We start from the raw sequence: 19,358 nt of genomic DNA, 5'->3' as shown, positions 1-19,358 counted from the left end.
CAGATTATTTAGTTCGGTACCTAGGTTTGCCAACCTGTTTGCGTGGTGACATGACAGGGTGATAATTACAGCATTACTGGAAAACCTAAAATTTTCCATGGGAAAGACTAGAAGTCCTTGGCATCAGCACGACCTCAGTGAACGCTCGTTCTTGTGAGCGTAAGTAATGTTTACCACAGCGTGGGTCTGATTCCCTAAGAGCTGCCTAATTCTCCACCCCATGGGACAAGTAATGCACGGAATGGGCCTGGGTTGGTTGCTCACCCTGAAATCTAAAACCACAGGAAATGCAATTGATTTGTGATTTGTTACGGCGTCCAAAGTGAGACCATGTTTGCTGCAACGTTTACCAAAGCACCTGAGCTCTGAAATGCAGATTTCACTGCTACAGGTTGCTGCCTTTAACTACTGCAGGAGGTGAAGTGACACCGAGTTCAGATCAGCACAGGCACTGCCTGGCTCTGTTACTGCTACTTGCTGTTCTCACTGTTTCCAAGCTAACTTGACAGTTACCCAGCCTGGCAAATTTCCTTGCTGTTCTCTATCTGTCGGCTCTTTCCTATCTGCAGTTGTCTTCTGTGCTCTTTGCACAAAATAGGAACTCTGCAAGGCAGCTTGGGAAGGCTTTGATGAACAGATGCTCACATCTCTATTTTCCATGTACGCATTGTAGTTCAGAGCTCTGCACACAATGTACTGTGATTGTGAATCATTAGGCAAAAAAATAAAAATAAAAATGCTGGAGGGTGGTAGAACTGTGGCTGATAGGATGAAGGGCCCTTTCTGCTTTGAGTCTCCCTCTTTTCCATATATACGTATAAAGATGCAGTAGGTACAGTATTTATCTGTCATTACAGAGATACGTAAATTATATATTTAAGAACATATTATTTACTTCCTCTCTGTACACAATCAATAATGAGTTCCATACATCTTTATATACATGTAGCAATAAATACATTAGTTAAAAGTAATTAACAATTACCACTTACTCAAATATCTCTTCTAAATCATTATTCTCCTATTCTGACAATACACACTGTATGTTGATGTTATTTTGCCTAGTTATTATTAAAACACCCTGTCTCTGCCTCACTGTAATATTTTCTTTGGCACAGCCATTGCTTTAAAAGCCTAGAAAGATAATAAAGTATATGGGAAACACTTAAGAGAGCCATCCATTTCTCAGCCCGTCTTCAGTTAATTAATACTTCCATGTTCTCGGGAGGAGGACAAATCTTAGCTCTTTTGCCAAATTAAGGAAGGAAGAGACACAATAAATATTCTGCTGAGCTGAGGCTATTTTTGCTTCCATCGCAGTTTCGTGCTGAGAACAGAGCCCACCTTTTCAAGCCCCCAGGGAAAGGTGTTGTTTTTCTCCTTTGGAAGGATGGATAGGGACTCCACTCACAACTGCTTTTCCAAGTAATACAGCAGTTACCAGCTCTCGTTGCCATTTAGCCTCCCACAATCGTCTCTTCACTGGAAACCTTGAAGTTTCACTCAGAGCTTTTGGGAGGAACTGGCCTATTTCCAGGAGCAGTGCTGCTGTACCTCTCCTTTGCAAATCTGTAGCTGCAGAAATTGGACTAGGCTGTCCAGCCAGCCAAGCTGAAATGGATTTCTGGCCGTATTCACTGACATTAGTCAGGATAGATGGGCTGTGGCTCAGAGTAGTGACAAGTGATGCTTTCACCCCTCCCTCCTTTCCCCTCATCAGCTCACAGGCCAAGGGAAGCACGCTTACCCACTGAGGATGAACTGAGCTTAACCTCCATGGATCGGACGTTGAGAGTGGCTAGGATGCTTTCCGTGTCAACCAGGGAAGGATTGTTTGAGATAGGAGTGCTTGAAGACAGAATGACACAAGCAGCGCAATCCTGGACATTCACTGCCTTCAGATCCGCACAGGAGAGAGCACTACCCTGATCAAACCAAATAGGGATAAGGAGAAATCTGAGAAAGCTGAACATTAAGGACCATTGAAAGTGAAAGGTGAACAAATGTATTTATTTCAAACCCAGCTGGCACAATGGCATTTTGGAAGCGTCTTCAGATACAAGCAGCTTTGGTCAGAGAAGAAAATTCATGGTTCTAAATTTGCAATTCATCGGACAATTAATTCCCCATTTCCAATCACAATTATCTTCTCAGGGGTAACCGCAGTGTGAAACCACCACCATCTGCCTCTGGCATCATGGACAAGCGTGATAAAATAGGAAGCATTACTTTTGGATCAGCCCTCCTGTTGACAAATGCTTTTAAAACACCTTCAGAAGTGCACGGGAGAGCTACAGAAAAGGGAGGGGAAGGGAGAAACCAAAAATTCTCACCGAGAATAACCACAGCTTTGGGAAATTCTGAATAAATTTCCATTCTCTTTGCAGGTACTCCAGTGGCCCAAGGAGAATAATGTCTTTCAGCTCATGGTAAAGGAAATTTGTCGCTCGTAAGGGCATCACAAAGTCCTGCAGCCCAATCAGTGGTGAGTTTGCATCACCAAAGACGCAGACCAAGATGTGATCCTGCAGGTACAGCACTGCTTGGTTCTTGCAGCTCTGAATTGGAAACAGAATTCTGATAGAGCAGCTGATAGGATCATCAGATTTAAAATACCTCTTTGCCTTGTAACATCTACAAGTAGAATGAGAATCATAGAATCATAGAATCATAGAATCATAGAATCACCAAGGTTGGAAAAGACTTAAAAGATCATCCAGTCCAACCGTTCACCTATTCCCAATAGCTCCCACTAAACCATGTCCCTCAACACAACATCCAGCATATTTACCAAACAAAGCGTTTGTCCATAAGTATTTGGATTCCAAAGGTATCCTACAAAAAACTGGTTGATATAAGGCATCAAAATCACATAACACAGCAACAACAGTTGATATCAATTCCAGGTGCTTACTGACTGCTTTGTCCTGGTGTTTCTTCCCTGCCTATCTGTTTACATTTCTCAAATTAACTAATTAATGCAGTAGTGGGGAGGAAGTATTGCTTGGTACGTATGGCTGCTGTCTCGTGGTTGGTAGGTGGGACGGATCCCCAAAGCCAGGTCTGTCACAGGCACAGCACTGACAGCCACATCCACCAACCAGGAGCTGCAGGATCCATTCCCGCAACGTTCATTCCTATGGCAGTTTTATTCCAAAGACAAACAAGGGTGGTTTTTTTTTTTTGTCAGGGAGAAGTTTCCTGATGAGAGATTAGAATCATAACCAAATTAAATGATTGTCTCTAACTAATTAGATTAGTTTAAATTGAATAATGAAACCTTTAGCTGTATTTAATGTAACATGCCTGAAGACCAACGATTAGTCTACTGAATGAAGCTGAACAATTAAAAAACACAATCTATTTTATGGCTTATTTTATAGGAACAATTGGAAAAACTATTACTGCTGAACTCTGCAGAGGAAATACACAATTGCAAGATCAACAGGAGCAGTCAGATTAGTGAATGAGCAGCAGGGTGAGGTGAGGCATTCTGAAGACACTATGGGAGGATGTAGGCCTTCCTACCAAGCTGGGGTCAGGAAAATGACCATAAAATTCCATCAGTTCTTAAGCATCTATGCAGAAGAAGTGAAGATGCAAATTCACTAAAAACTCTGAAGTGATTTAAGAATGCATACTTTAAGTAAAAGTCAAAGAAAATCGTATTTTTATGTGTTTAGATGCCCTGTGTTCTGCATAGATGTTCTATAGGAACTTCTGAAAGGTATATGATCTAATTTTCCATGAACTGCATGAAGTGCAAGAGCTATTACACACTTATTTTCTTTGTGGACATTCTTAAACCTCATAAAGAGCCTTTTGCACAGCCTAGCATAGCTACACAGAACCGGTACAATACAAAAGTGGCACATGGCAGTTGTAAGCCTTTTCCTCGTGTAAGTCTGCCTGTAAGATCTTTTCAAAACATTACCCCTCAATTCTCAGAGCTGAGCTCCCAGTCCTATTGGGATATTTGCCCATTTGTAATGACTAATCCTATTTTGGTGGTTGCTGGGCAATAGGGTCCTTTTATTTGCTTGGAAGGAAGCTGCAGCATTTCAAGCAGCATGAATTCCAGCCTGCTACAAGTCTCCCAGCTGGCAGAACAGCTTGAACATTCTGTATTTTTGATGAAATCTTTGATCACCTCATTGCAAGATTTGGTTGCCTACTCTCAGCTCTCTGGCAGCTCTGAGCACAACCTGCCATTTCTAGATAGGATTTGTTCTTTTACGGATTAGGCACATGAAATAAATAAGCCAAACAATATTAAAGGTACCCAGATCAATAGGGCAAGGGACACAAACGTGCGGTGTTTCAAACGTTTTGTTAAAATACAAAACAGGTATCAATGGGACCTTCCTTTGCACATCTGCTGAAACGCTCTCCAGAGATTGGATGCCTACCCAGCTTTAGATGAACACAGGAGGCATTACCGATCCCTTGTTACCTTGGAGATCCTTCTCTGTTCCCAGGTTACCACTTAAATTAAAGCAAATATGTCCATGGAATGAGATTCAGCTCCCATCAGTCTCTGGTCAAGACACTTTAACTGCAACAGGGGTTTGTGGTCTCAGCGTCTCTCCTTCAGAGCAGGGTCAGCTCAAGGAATGCATTTAGACAACAGTAAACCAGAAAGTGCTGTGCTCTCTGCTCAGATGAGCACTTTGGAGCCTAAGTTTATTCCTTGGAGGATAAGCAGGAATGTGTGAAATACTAAAGGCCACCACCGGACACCTACCAGAAGAGCTTCGTGCAGAGGAACAGCATCACACTGGTGGAACCTTCCTGTTAGATACAAGGAAACTCTGTGGCTCTCCTCCTCCTCCTGAGCATGCAGGGCTCTGAAACAGAGGAAGCAGCTTCTGAGCTACAGAACCTCCAAGCTGAGATCACATCTCCAGCTGCTGCTGCTGAGATGCCCTCCTCATTGATATTGCAGTGTTTAGATCCCTTAAATGGCAAGGAAAAGTGAGGATGTGTGATTCACAGGGGCTACGTGGTGGAGGAATTCCTATATCAGTTCAGTGGGTCAAACAAGGTGAAAAATATACCGTAACAAGTTTTGAATACAATCATTGAAATAGTCGTGATGATTATGGCTGTTTGAGCTTGGTTCCTAAAAACATTTTAAATAATGAGTTCTTCAGTGGGGACATTCATTGAAACATAAACGTGGTCTCAGGAGCAAGAAGTTAGCAGGAATTTTTCCCTCATCTTCAGCAACTTTAAATAAGGCCCATATTGCAGAATCTTCTGCTGATGGAAAAGACCTGTTTGCTCAGCAATCTCTCTCCACCTTCACTGTAGGTAGAGGAGCCCTGAGCAGTTGTCTTAGGAACAAAGCTTATTTAATCACGCTGGAACTGAAATAGCAACAATGAAAGAAACTTGCCATCTAGGATTACAACATACACTGAACACAACAGCCTTAGTGGAGCTGTATGACCAGGCAAGTGTTTGGTCCTGACATTGTTTTTCTTGTCCAATTCATCCTTATCTTGTCAATGCAGTATTGAGATTAACAGAGAGGAGGGGGGCTTTGCTAGAGGAAGGTGCCATCCACTGCAAGGCTTGCAAGGCAGATCGAGCTGTGCTCTGAACCAACTGATTTACACTCAGGAACTCAGCTTAAAGCTTCTTAGTAAAGCAGCAGGAACCTGAGTTTTTACCCATTTTTGCACATGGCATTGTGGAGTTTGCAGGCTGTACCATGATGCCACGGCTGCACAATTAACCAATGCTCAGGATAAGCAGTTCAAGTCAGTTATTTCAGCACAGCCATCGACTTTTCTATTCCACATCAGACTCTGAAAGATCAGGCTGGAGCTTCCTGGTGGTTTCTGCCTATTCCCCAGCTCTTGAACTAAGGGACATCCATTCACCACACGTCTCCTCCTCAGATAATTCATCTTTAGGCCACTGATTAAATGGCATTTTGGCAAGCTGGAGACTCTTCTCACAAGCTCTCTTTACTTGATTCACGTTCACCAATCAATCAGTGTATATATCTCTATCATAATAAAGACATCATCTATACACACAACTTGTCAGAAATGACAACTTCTCCTTTTAATATTATAGGAAATATATACACCCGGGAAGAAACACCTCGTGGATCCACAAGGCAGGGGAAAGAGGAGAAGATAGCAGGAGACCTGCTTTATCATAGCAGCACCCCCCTTGGCAAGGCCAAGCACACTCTCATTTAACAAACCATTCTTTAGTTTGGGGTTTTTCCTGTCACAAACTCCGCAGATTACATGATCCTTCCAGAAATCTGATTTTCTTGAGACACTCATAAGTCATTCTGCATTGGACTCCGAGGAGCTTGAGGATGGGGGCACAAGAACTGATACGGTGTGCTACTCTACAGAGACAGAAATAGTCTCTGGCTGAGCTGCATGAGTTTCTTACCGCAGCTATTAGGTTATCTGGGTCACAAATTGAGTGTGTTGAGTGCACAGCTATCCATGCTTGCTCTCCTTGAGTCTAGAAAGCAAAGAGTGCCATTCAGAGGATGCTGTGCCTTGCCATGTCAGTGCCATTGCTCCCAGATCTGCACGTATCTTAGCCTCCTTTAGGGAGGAGCAGAGTTTCACACACATGCAATGGAAATTGCCATTGCCTGTGGGGCTGCTGCAAAGCCCCTTTCTCACTCCCAGGCCTGCACTATGAGAATACAGTGCTTGTCTGGGCTCAGCTTATTCATCACCATGGATTATATCACTCAGATCGCAACGCATCAAAGTGTTCTCCCTACCTCACAAGGAACTGTGAGGCTTAATTAATTAACAAAGCAGAGGTATTATGTGTCACTGCAAAGTGTTGTAATTTAGAGCATTCCATCCAATAATTAAAAAATATCAGGCAACAAGTAAAACCGATCTTAAAAATGAGTAGTTAATTTTTTTTAATTACATCCACTGAACCAAATCCGCCCCTAAGCAGTGCACATGTAATCCCAGTGAAGTCAGCACGGTTGTACAGAACTCACTGCAGTACAATAGGCAGTAGTTATCATTTATACCATAGCAGCTCTTAGAGGTTCCCCCCTCAGGTTTAGGGCTGTAGGCACGAATGACAAAGGCAAACTAAGCTGAGCTGAGAAAACAGCTTAGAGCAACACTGGCACTTAAAACACACAGGGAAAAGCTGAGTCCCAGTCTAACAGGCACTGCCCTATGCTGCATTCTCACATGCAGCCAGGATCCTCAGACAGCTCTGAGGGATGGAGCCTCAAAAAGAAACGAGGAGCTGGCAGTGCAAGAGGAACTCAGAATGCCCTGGATGGTTACCCAGGCAGACCAGTGGGGCTGCTTCACTCCAGAAGATGCCTTCTGCTTTTGGTGTCCAGCCTCCTCTTCCACACCCAACTTCCACCCCACCTACCTCCTGGCCAACACTCCACTATTAAAGGATGCATTGTTCAGCCATCGATGTAAGCCAGGTGTCATAACTCCAGCTCTTTTTTAATATAGCACAGTTATTGTAGGAGAGCTGGTTACAGCTTCTGCAAGCAGACCTCACGTGTCAGAGCTCTGAGCCATCATTTCTGACAGAAAACAACAGCCCATTATTCATAGCATCCCTGATGAAATCTTTACTGAGGTTCCCCCTGAGGTTGCACAGCCTCTCATCAGCTCCAGCACATGCATGTGTTGTTCCTTCACTGCTCCTCAGGCTGGGCACAAGCTGGGTTTTAAAACCAAAGCCTGATTCTGCTACCCACGCACAGAACAGCAGCTTACTTCGATTCCAGAAAGGCTGAGCAGAGAGTAGGACAGCAGGCAGCTCGAGGAAGGCAGGCAAAATGCAGCTCCTAATTATCAGATTAAAGCCTTAAAGCAGTTGTCACATATGAAGGGACAAAGTGGAATTTGGCAAACGGGAAGGGAAAAAAAAAATCTGTATCTTCTCCTAATGATAACTAATCTCTGAAGACAACCTTGTCATTTTTTGAGAGCATCTCAACAGTTCCCTCTTTTTATTTCTTTTTTTTTTTTTTTTTGGTCACCGCTTATCAAAATTTGCATGGCTAGTTAGTGGGTTAATTTAATTACGAGCAGCGTTTATGAACAGCCTGATGGGGGATCTGCAGAGGGCAATAGAATCTGTTCTTGAATTATGAAATTGCACACACTACACATCTGGAAGCCGTCATGGGACAGATCGCTGCCTTGTAAATGCGTGTTGAGTGTTACAATATTTTACTAAGCACTCCCAATCTGTCAAGGTTTACAGGAGAGTGGAGACTGAGAACATTTGGGATCATTTGTGGCTTAGAGCCATTAGCTACTTCCACCCACTTATTGTGACATTATTAAGAGCAAAATAATCTCAAGAGCAGAAGTTGGCGTGGTTGAGATCTTAGATAATAGGAGTGATATTCACTAAGGGTCACAAGCAGAGAGCCAGGACCTATTGGAATGCAGGGCCACGCAGGACAGCACGCCAGGGCTGAGCTGGGAAATGTGTGCTGCTCCTCAGAGGGCCGACCCAGAGCTGTCAGCATTGGCACTGCAGGTCTGTGTAAGAGGGACTGCTCAGGAAATAACAAAGGAGAAATGCAACCACAGCAACGTGATTCTGACCATTGCTTACTGTTGCCTTCCTCAGTGCTAAGAAGGGTGCAGTGCATCACACGTGACGTAGAAGAGCTTGCTCCTCAGATAGCCATGGACATGCTAGCAAATCTATCCATCAGAACAGAAAACATGAGCTGTACTGTGTGTTATCCCTTCCAAAACTCAAGCTCCCTGATTAAAAAGCAATACCACCACTGCTGCATGACGTCTGGCTTACAATTACTGCCAAGGACAAGCAACCCCTGTTGAGCAGAAGGGCCGGTTAGCAACCACAGCCATATCACATAGAAGTCCATTTCTGGTTAGGCACACAAGGATGGATTTAATCCCATGAAATGCAATCCTCTGCTGAGAAAATCAGGACTTGGCCTGGGAAAGAAACTTTGCACCAAGTTTCCTCACCTGCTGGAGCCACAGCTCAACAAGATTTGGAAGACTTTACCTCCAAGGAGCTTTTGGCTCCTTATTAAGCTATTGCATACCTGCTTAATTCAAATCCCCATCCAATCATTAAATATGGCTTTTTTTTTTTTTCTTATGGGTCATTATGACGTGATTTATGGCATCAGCGTAATTGTCAGAATTACTGTGGGTAATTAAAATACAAAATGCATGCTGCCAGAGGCTTCAGTCACTCTCAGCACCTCATTAAAAATCAGGAGCTGACCAAATTATAAATAGACTGGTCTGCACAAGTTCACAGGGAAAGCTAATTATGAAACTTCTCCTTATGCACTCAGAGCGCAGGCTATCAGTCATGCAAATTCTTTAAGTGATTATGCTATTGTATAACGTGGAATCAGATCAGTGCATACAGGTGGGTGCAACTCCAGTTACCATGGGCAGCACAACTGTACTCTGCATGGTGAATGTGAGCCCCTAAAATTCTTGTGTAAGCCCGATGATAGATGTGGGATAAGAGCCTGAGGAAGAGAGAAAAGATGTGATTTCATGTGAAATACGGAAGAAACTGAGGAATGCATGGAGAAGTAGAAGTTGCAAAGATTAAGGTCTATAATGGTAAGGCTGAGAGAAACAATAAAGAATGTGAACAGAGGGGAAGAGAGCTTCTGTCTGCACAAAGCAAGTCTGGGCACATGCTGCACACCGCAGAAGTAGCTTTGCTCCATCAGACCTCTGCTAAAATATCTGATCCATCACACTGATCCTTGAGCTGTGAGTTTCAGCAAAAAGGAGAAAGATGTTATTGTTCCACGAGCAAGATGCAGCCAGGCTGCACCGCCAGAGCCATCTCCATTTATTTGGGTGTCTAAAGATTCACACAGACCGAAAAGAGTCGCGTTCCAAAAATAATGCTGATTTACATTGTGTACCTGTGTGAGATTTGAGGGTTGGGGATTTAAAAAGAGAAAGCTTGGGGGAAGGCATGCATGGACGATGTCCCTACCTGAATTTCCTAATCCAGAGACACCTCATTCACTGCAGGTGCATTTATCAGTTCATCACATCTATCGCTTCATCCAATCTGGCCTCCTGACTCCAACAGGGACTCCCCAAAAACGCGCAGCAAGCACACGAGCCTTGCACAACAGAAAGCAGAATACAAAATCTCCTCCTCTCCCTGGAGGAGCTCCCACTTTGACCTTCCAGAGCCTGAAGGATCATTCCCTATTCATCCCAAACTGCAGAAACGCCACCGGCGCCGTTCAGGAGGGATTCTTTATAACATTCCACCCCTGAAGCCTTTGAGATGCATCCACATCTCTCCACATTCCTATGAACCCTCTGAGATTTGGCCATCACCAAAACACCCCCTCCACGTCTTTTCCCATCCTAGCAATAGAAGTCAATCCAAAAGAACGTGAAACCTCATCTGACTGACTGCTACATTTTCCACGAGCCCCCACCCTGCTGTGTAAATACCAGGTAGTGAGCAAAAGCACAATGTGCCTGCTGACAAAGGGATCTCGCTCACTGTAACAACACTTCCTCCACCTCTATCGAGCTCCTTTTTCTTGAGAACACAGTTTTACACTTGTCCTTCATACAAATAACCCGAGGGTGGGAATTATTCAGAAGGCTCGTGTTTGACACCCCATCTGTTCATTTCTGACAGCGATATATAATGTAAGGCTATAAAAACTTGAAAAATAATGCAACATAAAAAGGGATTGACTCGGCTCCAAGAGGCCATAAACGGTAACAAATACCATTGTATGATTTATTTCATGCTGTAATCTTTACAGTAAGTCATCTTTCAGACATTTCCTTGTGACAGGTTTTAATAATATTAATGCCCAGAGCAATCCAAATCATCGCCAATAGACATATTTATCAAGCTGCCAATCCAAGTAAATGAAATTCTATAAGCAATAATGTAACATGTTTAAAGGAAGCTAATAAAACAAGTCAGGAGAGAAATATTACTGTAAAGTATTCTCTCTCTAATCCGGCCCTGGATTTTATACAGCCGTAATGCAAATCTTTCCCTCCGTGATTTATCGCTCCAAAAATACCAATGACCTTTTTGGGAGCTCCTGCACAGCCCTTCTCACACATTTATAAAGGCTGTGATGCATTCTGCCAGATTAGCTGAGCTGGAGCACTCAGCATTACTGCTTTGTTTTGAGCTGCCTTTGGTTTGGGGAGTGATGGGCAGCGTCAGAGTGGGATCTTAAGTCTTAAAGATTTATTTGGCACTGACAAGCCCTAACATAGGCTTGGCAACTCAGCAGGTATTTATTAGCAATTATCCTGGCAGTAGATAAATTACAATTAAGACAGAGCTAAAACTTGTTTCTTTAGCCTGGGCTCCCCTTTAATCTAATTCAGTTTTTATTAATCCTTCTCCTGGCTGAAGCGCTTTTACACTGAGACAAAAGGGAAGGAGATGCTGCAGAGTTGCACACACAGAGCCCTTGCTCACAAACACCCTTTTATGCCTCACCAGAAACTGAACAGGAGCTAATAACAAGAGTCAACAATTCAGCAGAACACACACCATTCAATTTGCCATGCCTTAGGCAAGGCTGCGGAGAAGCCACGAGTAGTAAAGCAAAGTGCATCGATGCCCCATAAGCATGGAAGGAGCCTGGGGAGGTCTTCATGTATTCCTTCTGGATGAACTTTGTAGCCCATCCAGTCCTAATCCTCTTGTTTTGTGGGTTTTTGTTTGTTTCTCTTGGTTATTGTTGCCACTGTGTTCAGTATTGGTTTATGACTTACTATTTTCTTAATGATGTTCTTTCCTTGATCTGATGATTTCCAATGAGAAAGAAAAAGAAGAGTGTATGGACATAGGGTGCACAGGGCTGAGGGAGATATCTGTCATTATAACAGCCTACAACACCAGAAATATCACCGAGACACTGATGGACAATGGGCTTTGAGTCTGATAACAGGCCAGGTCAGATTCTTTCTCACTGCGCTTCACCGCATTTCCCTGAATTACGGTTTGATTAAATTTTTCATTGATCAGCTCATACGTAAACCCTGCTCGACCTCAGATGCAACATTCCGGTTTTTTGAACAGAAATTAAGTATTTAGCAGGCTAAATATCCCAACAGAAAAGTATTTTCAAGTGGGCCCATGAAGGGATGTCCAAAGTCCTTCTGATAGCACTGCCTGCTGCACACAGCAATCCCCTGGCTGCACCCTGACGTCTCAGTGTGTTCAAGCCCCCCATCCTCTCTGCATCACGCTGTGGTTTGCCATCCTAAATCAGAGCAGAGATTTGAACTTGGAGCTCCCCTTGGCTGCTGTCCCAGCCATCCTAATTTGGATAAGGAAGGTCAGTGTTAGCTTTTCTATTAGCAGAACAGCCCGGATGGAAAAGCTCGGCTTAATCTGAAAATGGGCAACTGCATCCGATTCTAGATCGGGTTTTAATAATAATAATAATAATAATAAATGACTTGGGATAGATTCGAGAGCTGTAATGTTATGAAGGGTCGGCTCCCAACAGCTGTATTTTGCACTGAGTTTTCCTCTCTGACTTTTGAGACCTCACTTCACCCTTCCCTCCTTCCCTTCACCACTGTTTAAGGCTGAAATCCTTTTAATGGTGTACGCATCCAACATCCAGCCCAACAGGGCTCCAGTGGAAGCCTCAAGGCACTGCTGTAATACAAATAATAAATACTGCAACTAATAACAGTATGGTAAAATCCCCTCCCCAGGGAAGCGCTGGAAGACCATTCCCTGGCGTCACTTAAAACTAAACAGCAAAAAACATCCCAGCCCTGACTGGGGAGGATGTGGCATCGTTTTGATATGGTGATGAGGGAGAATATCTTGATGGGGATGGGAACAATTATTTATCTGCACATTTGGCCATTTCTTCAGGGGATTTCAGGATATCTCTTAGTAACAATTCTGTTCCTCACTGCTAAGCAGCCGCAGCAGCAATCTCTGGGAAAATAAATAAATAAGAGCTGCATAATCCCCAAGGTGTAATCCCAGAGTACAGAAACTCACTTCACTTAAATACCTCCCTCTGGCATAATTGACTTTTCATGCGCATGTTAATAATGGCATTTCAGCAGGTTGTGAGGGTTTGTTCTTCTCTCTCCCTTTGGTAAATTACGTTATTGGGCATGAGGAGGGGGAGGGCCATGTTATAAATCTAATTATGCTTCCGTTTATATTTAACAAGTCAGCACAATCTGCTAGTATGTGTGTATGTATTTACCATGCAGTCCCAATATTTACAGCTGACCTAATTGGTTGTAGGACAGCAGCACTGAGCAACGTTTTTTTGTCCTGATAGCATGTATGTGCTGGGGACAGCTGCTAAGATGCAAAGCTCTCCAGAGGACACCTTACAATCCTTGCCATACTGACATTTGCCTTTGCTGCTGAAGCACAAGATGGGATTTTGCACGGAGGGGAGATACTATTTATTAAACCTCTTCAGTTCTACAGTGACTGCAAATTGCTCACAAGCAGAAACGAGGTAAGAAATACTGGTTTGTGCACTTCTTCCCCTGCTAGGCTCCTGTCTACTCACTGCAAATTCTAGCATGATGCTATTTGCCAATATGTCCTGTCACCTTCTCTAGTGGATGTAGGAAAAGCGTAACAGCTTGCTGTCACTGACAGCTCAGTTTCAGACCATGATACTCTTCCTTATGCTGAATATAGCAGCTCAGGTTATGAGGAGTTCCAATGCAAGTCAAGTGGGACTGCTCAGCAAACTAAGTACACTGTAGCTAAAACATTGCAATTCACACCTCGGCTCAGACAGAAGATGACTACACTGACACTGCTCTGTGAAACCTGCTGGGAAATCAGATTCCTCCAGCCAGGAAGCATTCAGATGGCATAGAAGGGACTCCTAGCACGCACTGCTGATGTTAGAGAACAAGGCTGTCGGGTGAGATTTCTCCTGGATCACCAATTGGCTTTAGAGCAAACCAGAGGTTGTTACTCTTCCACGTTGCTGCCAACAGCACAACGCAATTAAGCATCTGAAGAACAAGCATAACTCCATGTTGGCTATTCACAGTCCTGCATCCAATTACTCTTGTCTTCACCCTGCTCTCTGAAAAGCAGCAGAATAAACGTGTTCATGATTCCTCTGCTGTTATTTTGCTTCCAACTAGAGTGCAGTAAGCACTTTGTTGAGGTGTATCAACCTTTCCTTTCACTTTTCCATTGTACCTCAAATTGGTATCACAAGTTCACTGTATCTCATGTATGCTTATAGGCTTTGACCCTCCAGGAGAGTGTTAGAGCTGAGGATTTGGATGCATAGAAACAGTTGTGCTTTCTAGACTGATCAATTAATCAGGATAGGGAGAAGCCATAAACCATCCACTAACAATAGCAGAAGAACTAGGAAACAGGCTGTTCCTGTTTCCCACACAGATTCTCAATGAGTAAGTTCAGGAAATGCCTGCTCAGCACTCACACAGCTTTACATTTCTTACCCATCAACAAATCTCTGAGGTGGAAGGACACTTAGGGACCTTGACGTTGCAGGCTCTCCATCCAAAACAAGCAATTCTCCATAGGATTTCAGTTTCTCTGGAACAAAGGCAATGAAACAAAGTTGGGTTCCTTCTGGATAGCCCTTGGTTGTACTTAGACTGCGTCTGCAAATGGCCATTATACCATTTGAAGCTTCTGACCTGGCCTCAGAAATGCTGGGCAAAGGAGCTTTGAATTGGTTATTCACACAAGTGGTCAGAAATACAGCAGTGCTACAAAACAGTATTTCTGTCTATAACTGTTGAATGGTCTTAAACGTGGTGAGAGCATCCTTACTGCAGCATCTCATTCCAAAGTGGCTCCTTTTCTTTGTGAAGCACAGTTCTCTACAAAGGAAAAATTAACCAGAATGTAGGCAGAGTTCATCCTCACCGCTGTACTGTCCTGGCTTGAAATTATTAATTAGTCTATCCTCATGTTGTCTCTGAGAGTTGAAGCTGTTACAGCTGCAACCCTTTCCCAACAGGAAACCAAACTTCAGTAAGGCTGGGTGGCCTGCAGTCCCAGATTGAATCTGGGGAAACAGATCAAGAAAATGAGCTTGGGCTTCCCAAATCCTCGAGCAGCAATTTAACAGCTGGAACATCTTTTCTCTGACATTTGATCAAGTCCTTTCTGGGCCATAATCTGAGGTCACGGGCCATTAAGACCAGCATTAGAACACCAGGCAGTGATTCAAAGATGTACAGCAGCACCCTCAGAGGTTTTTAAGACCCTACCTGCACCTCCTGCTTTCCACAGCGATGCAGCAGGCTCAGAACACAAAAAGCTATTCCTTGCACTCCCCTGGCCTGTATCTTTGTTGCTAATCTGCATTCCTCCTCTTATCAGCATTTGACAGAAGGCACAAAGCTTTTCGTGTCACATGTGTCCAAACATGTCCAATGCATTCAGGTGGGGAAGGAAAGGGTGGATTGCAAGAACTTTCAGACACAGAGATCTCTATCTCACCAACTGACAGGTGAATCCTCTCATACCATCAGCTTCCTTGTTCGTTGCAGCTATTGCCAAAGCACACTAACCCAGATGGAGCTGCTAGTGATTCTAAACATACCCTGGCAGACAAGGGGACGTCTCTGAATAGGCAATTTGTCAGCCTTAAGCTGTAATTGTTCTGCACAGGTGTGCTGAACGCAGGTGCATTTGGCCTTGGTAACAGGATAGCTCCTTCTACAGCCCTGTGTTCAACGAGGTGGGAGCTGGAAGGGCAGAGAGGGAGCTCTCCAAGGATGCCATGTGACACCCGATCAATCCTGCTAGGTCAAGCTTCATTAAAGTATCATAAGACAAGTCACAGAATAGAGATCCTTAACTGCTTGTCTTACATGGGCAGCAATACGTAAATGTCTCCCAAAACAAGATATTTCATTTTGTTTTAACCTACAGCCCTCAAATTAGCCATTCATACGTGTTAAAATAGCAACACGGTTGCTCCTTTAACTAAAGTTCACAATCTCAGGCTCCTGTATTAGTTTCTTATTCACAACAGTGAACTTTATCTTCACCAGCTTCACCTCCCTGTTTCCACTGCAGGCATTGGAAGCATCCTCACCTGCACTAGCTGGGGGTCTCCTGCATCTAACCTCCATTAATTCCATTCTCCCACAGTGAGCCTGGAGGCATCCAGGACACGAAGTACCGCTTCAACTGGGTTATATTGAGAAGGCAGGAATCAAAGTGACTGCAGTTAAGCTCCAATCCATCTGGAATCCTGGAGAAAACTGATGGCAAGGTCTTTTGGCTGGCGAAAGTCCTGATCCAGCTCAGGCAGCCATCCTCTCTACTGCATATCTGGTGCAGAACTGCAGGTTTGCAAACAACTGCTCTTTACTAATAGGCATCCCGAAATGCAATCTTGTCCTTTTAAAACCTGAGCTTGCCTAGGAAAGCAGAATAAAACCACCCGGGTGGAGAGAGTTCCCACAGCACCGATGTATTCCTACTCCTTTGACACTGACTTTTATTAAGATGTCTTCTACACTTAAAGAAATCTCTTTTCTGGGAGGTAGATGGCTTTCAGGGACCCCAGCTGCATCTAAGCTGATAAGTGTGTGGGACTGAAAATGGGCTCCAGCTTCCCTTCCTACATGACATTACTACACGGAGTCCTCCAGGTGTCAGTATGTTTGCACTCGCTGCGTGAATGAGTTCCGCCTTCATCTCTGCCATCTGCAGCTCGGAGGCTTGTTTTGTAATGGGGCTTGGCTGCCATCTGCTGTTTAAATTATTTGCAAGTGTTAGAAACGAGCAGAAGTCCGTGTGTGCTCATGTTTAAGCTCCTTCTCAACCCCTTAAACCAAAGCGCCATCTCCACGGAGGGGAAAAATTCACAAGTGGTCATAGATGTGCAGTTTGGCCTTTCGTGCCGCGCATTGCTGCAGTTAAACATAAATCAGAAGCCACACTTTCTACTTCAGCAGAAACCCGAACCGTAGCAAAGCCCAGGAATTCCCTGAAGGTGGAGTTTGAGGTGATGAAAGCACACGATGTTCTGCTTTGGGTCAGATTAATCTGTTCTCTCAGTCTGCAGAGCAAACGCCAACAGATGCTGCCACATTCCTTACACAAACCCCACAACGTTTTTCTGACTTCACATTTCAGGTTCCCTATTCTCACGATGGCCAGGACGTAGATGCACCTCCTTGACCAAAAAACTATCACAAACTGGACACAGAGCTCTTGTTTCATCCAGCTGTGCCTTTTGCTTTGACTATATATACTGATGAGATGTTTGCTTTGGTCTCTGCAGTTAAAAACCTGCATACTGTGATAAACCTGTTAATAATTAGGGTGAAAATCCTCACCGGTGTATTTTGTCCTGTTCTTTTTTAGCCAAGAAGCTTTGACTCCTAAAGCAAAGCACAAAGAAGCCTTTAAAGATCTACTGTAAGATTTATTAGTGTAACCAGAAAGATCCTTGTTTTACCAGATAAGGGCTGTTCCAACCTGTTCTTATTCTTAGTATCCTCATTAACTGTGATAAGTAGTTAATAAATATACAATTAACAGATATTGATTTGGCCCTTTTTAAAGTCAGAAATAGACTTAACCAACGTACCTGAGAAAGTTTTTGAGTGAAGTTTGCTTCCACACTGACACTTCTCAATCTGCTCTGGATCCTGGATGTCACCGTGGCAAACTCTGCAATAGAAATGTGCCCTGGAAAACAGAAGTGAATCAGGAAGGAATGAATTATGCTTTACTGATCAGATAATCAATGCTCCCGAAACTATTTTTTCGTTCCAGAAGTTTTTCTCCACAAAACAGTAATAAAGCACCTTACCTTTTGACTTCTGCAAGAGAATGAGCAATAAAAAAGCCCATTGTATTCCGGTGAAGCTTTATCTGTGGAGATGGATTGATCAGGATGGCACTGTGTGGAGAAACCATACAAAGAGTAATGATGGTTTGCCTGCCATTAACCACCTCTGCTGTGGGAATTCAGCCTGGATGATCATAGCAGCCCCCTCCCACCTTAACTTTTTCTTTTAATTCCCTTTGTTATAACTCCTAGGACCCGTGTGAGTTTCTTTTTCCCCTCTTGCTTTCTCTTTCCATCATTCTATTTTCATCCAGGCAACATATGAGCTCAAGATACATTAGATGGAGCTATGGCCTGTTTTCCATTAGTGCTGAGCACTTCCAACATGCACTGTCTGCTCTCAGCATAGGGTTCATTCACCACTTGCAAAGGAGTCTCAACCTATTTCTCACAGCAGTCCCTACAACTCCTTTGTTTTCAGAGTTTCTATTCTACAGCCATTTCCTTCATAAAAGTGGAAAGAGTAATAATTGCACTCCATAGTCTGCATTTTCTGGATGATTTCTCAAGCTTTGTAAAGATCTATGGCACTCATTTACTCCCCTTTCTGAACTAGTTCCAGCTCCCCCATTAGGATGTCTTGTATTTCATCATTAGAACAGACAGAGAGTGTTATCTGGCCTGGGACCAGATCAGCTTCAGACAGCAAAAGCTCTGCTGCCAGCATTGACAAATTATCCCTTTATGACAATGCTTGATAGCATTTAGGAGATAAAACTCATGTGTTAAAAAAAAAAAAAAGAACAAAAACCACGAGAAGGCGTTTCGATTATCCATGAAAATAAATATGCTTGATTTGCTCCAAATCAAATGGAGATCTATGATGGTTATGCTGACTGTGTGTGGAACAGAAGGTGAGAATCCTCCATCTCTTGTTTGATTATCAGTGAGAAGAAAGGAGGCAAAATGTGGTAAAATTCACCCTGGCATGGAAGCAACCAGGAATCACATCCTTACCCCATATAACAATTAGTGTGCACAGGAAAAGAAGAGGTGCATAAAGTCTGTGCAGACCTGGGAGCAAATCTGAGTTCTTTGGAAAGCATCAGTTTGGAATTTTGACTTTTTACTAAGAGAGAATTCCCCCAGTTACCTCTCTCCTTGACTGCCAAACTTGAGCTCAATCCCCAAGAGGATAAGGTTCAGTTTTACAAAGCATAACCTGGAGAAAGAGAGCAAGTCAGCCACGCTATCAGCCAGAAAGGTACATCTGGAAGGAAATAACAGAAAAATGTCCACATCTGTACCACATACCGACAAACCTCTATAAAAGTCATGTCTGCAAAGTCGTTGGAGAGCTGAAGAGCCATGACTTTGTAGTCTTTGTCTCCCAGAAGCATCTTGTCCTTCAGATGTTTTCTCTTTGTCTGAAAGAATCGATCATAAAGATGATGTATTTATTCAAGGCAAAGCGAGTAGGATGTGTAACCTAACACTGGGACGTTGCTCCAATACCACATGATATCACATCAAAGGCCCTCGGTTACTGGCA

General features: G+C 43.5%; 1 protein-coding gene across 1 annotated transcript in view; it reads right to left on the bottom strand.

Annotated features, from left to right (window-relative positions):
- KCNU1 (potassium calcium-activated channel subfamily U member 1) overlaps positions 1-19,358 on the bottom strand; it is a 40,734-nt gene that overhangs the window by 8,794 nt on the left and 12,582 nt on the right. Inside the window, exons 15-22 of the mRNA XM_042835243.1 lie at positions 19,121-19,233; positions 18,960-19,028; positions 17,828-17,917; positions 17,603-17,703; positions 14,484-14,580; positions 4,745-4,847; positions 2,334-2,558; positions 1,748-1,925 (exon numbers count right to left, since the gene is read on the bottom strand). Coding sequence (XP_042691177.1) covers positions 1,748-1,925; positions 2,334-2,558; positions 4,745-4,847; positions 14,484-14,580; positions 17,603-17,703; positions 17,828-17,917; positions 18,960-19,028; positions 19,121-19,233 — 976 coding nt within the window. The remainder of the gene's footprint in view (positions 1-1,747; positions 1,926-2,333; positions 2,559-4,744; positions 4,848-14,483; positions 14,581-17,602; positions 17,704-17,827; positions 17,918-18,959; positions 19,029-19,120; positions 19,234-19,358) is intronic.

The sequence above is a fragment of the Centrocercus urophasianus genome, unplaced genomic scaffold (assembly GCF_019232065.1).
Source record: "Centrocercus urophasianus isolate 14NV4802_14NV808 unplaced genomic scaffold, USGS_Curo_1.0 seq_50, whole genome shotgun sequence".
Taxonomy (NCBI): Eukaryota; Metazoa; Chordata; class Aves; order Galliformes; family Phasianidae; genus Centrocercus; species Centrocercus urophasianus.
This window is presented reverse-complemented; position numbering and strand designations above follow the sequence as displayed.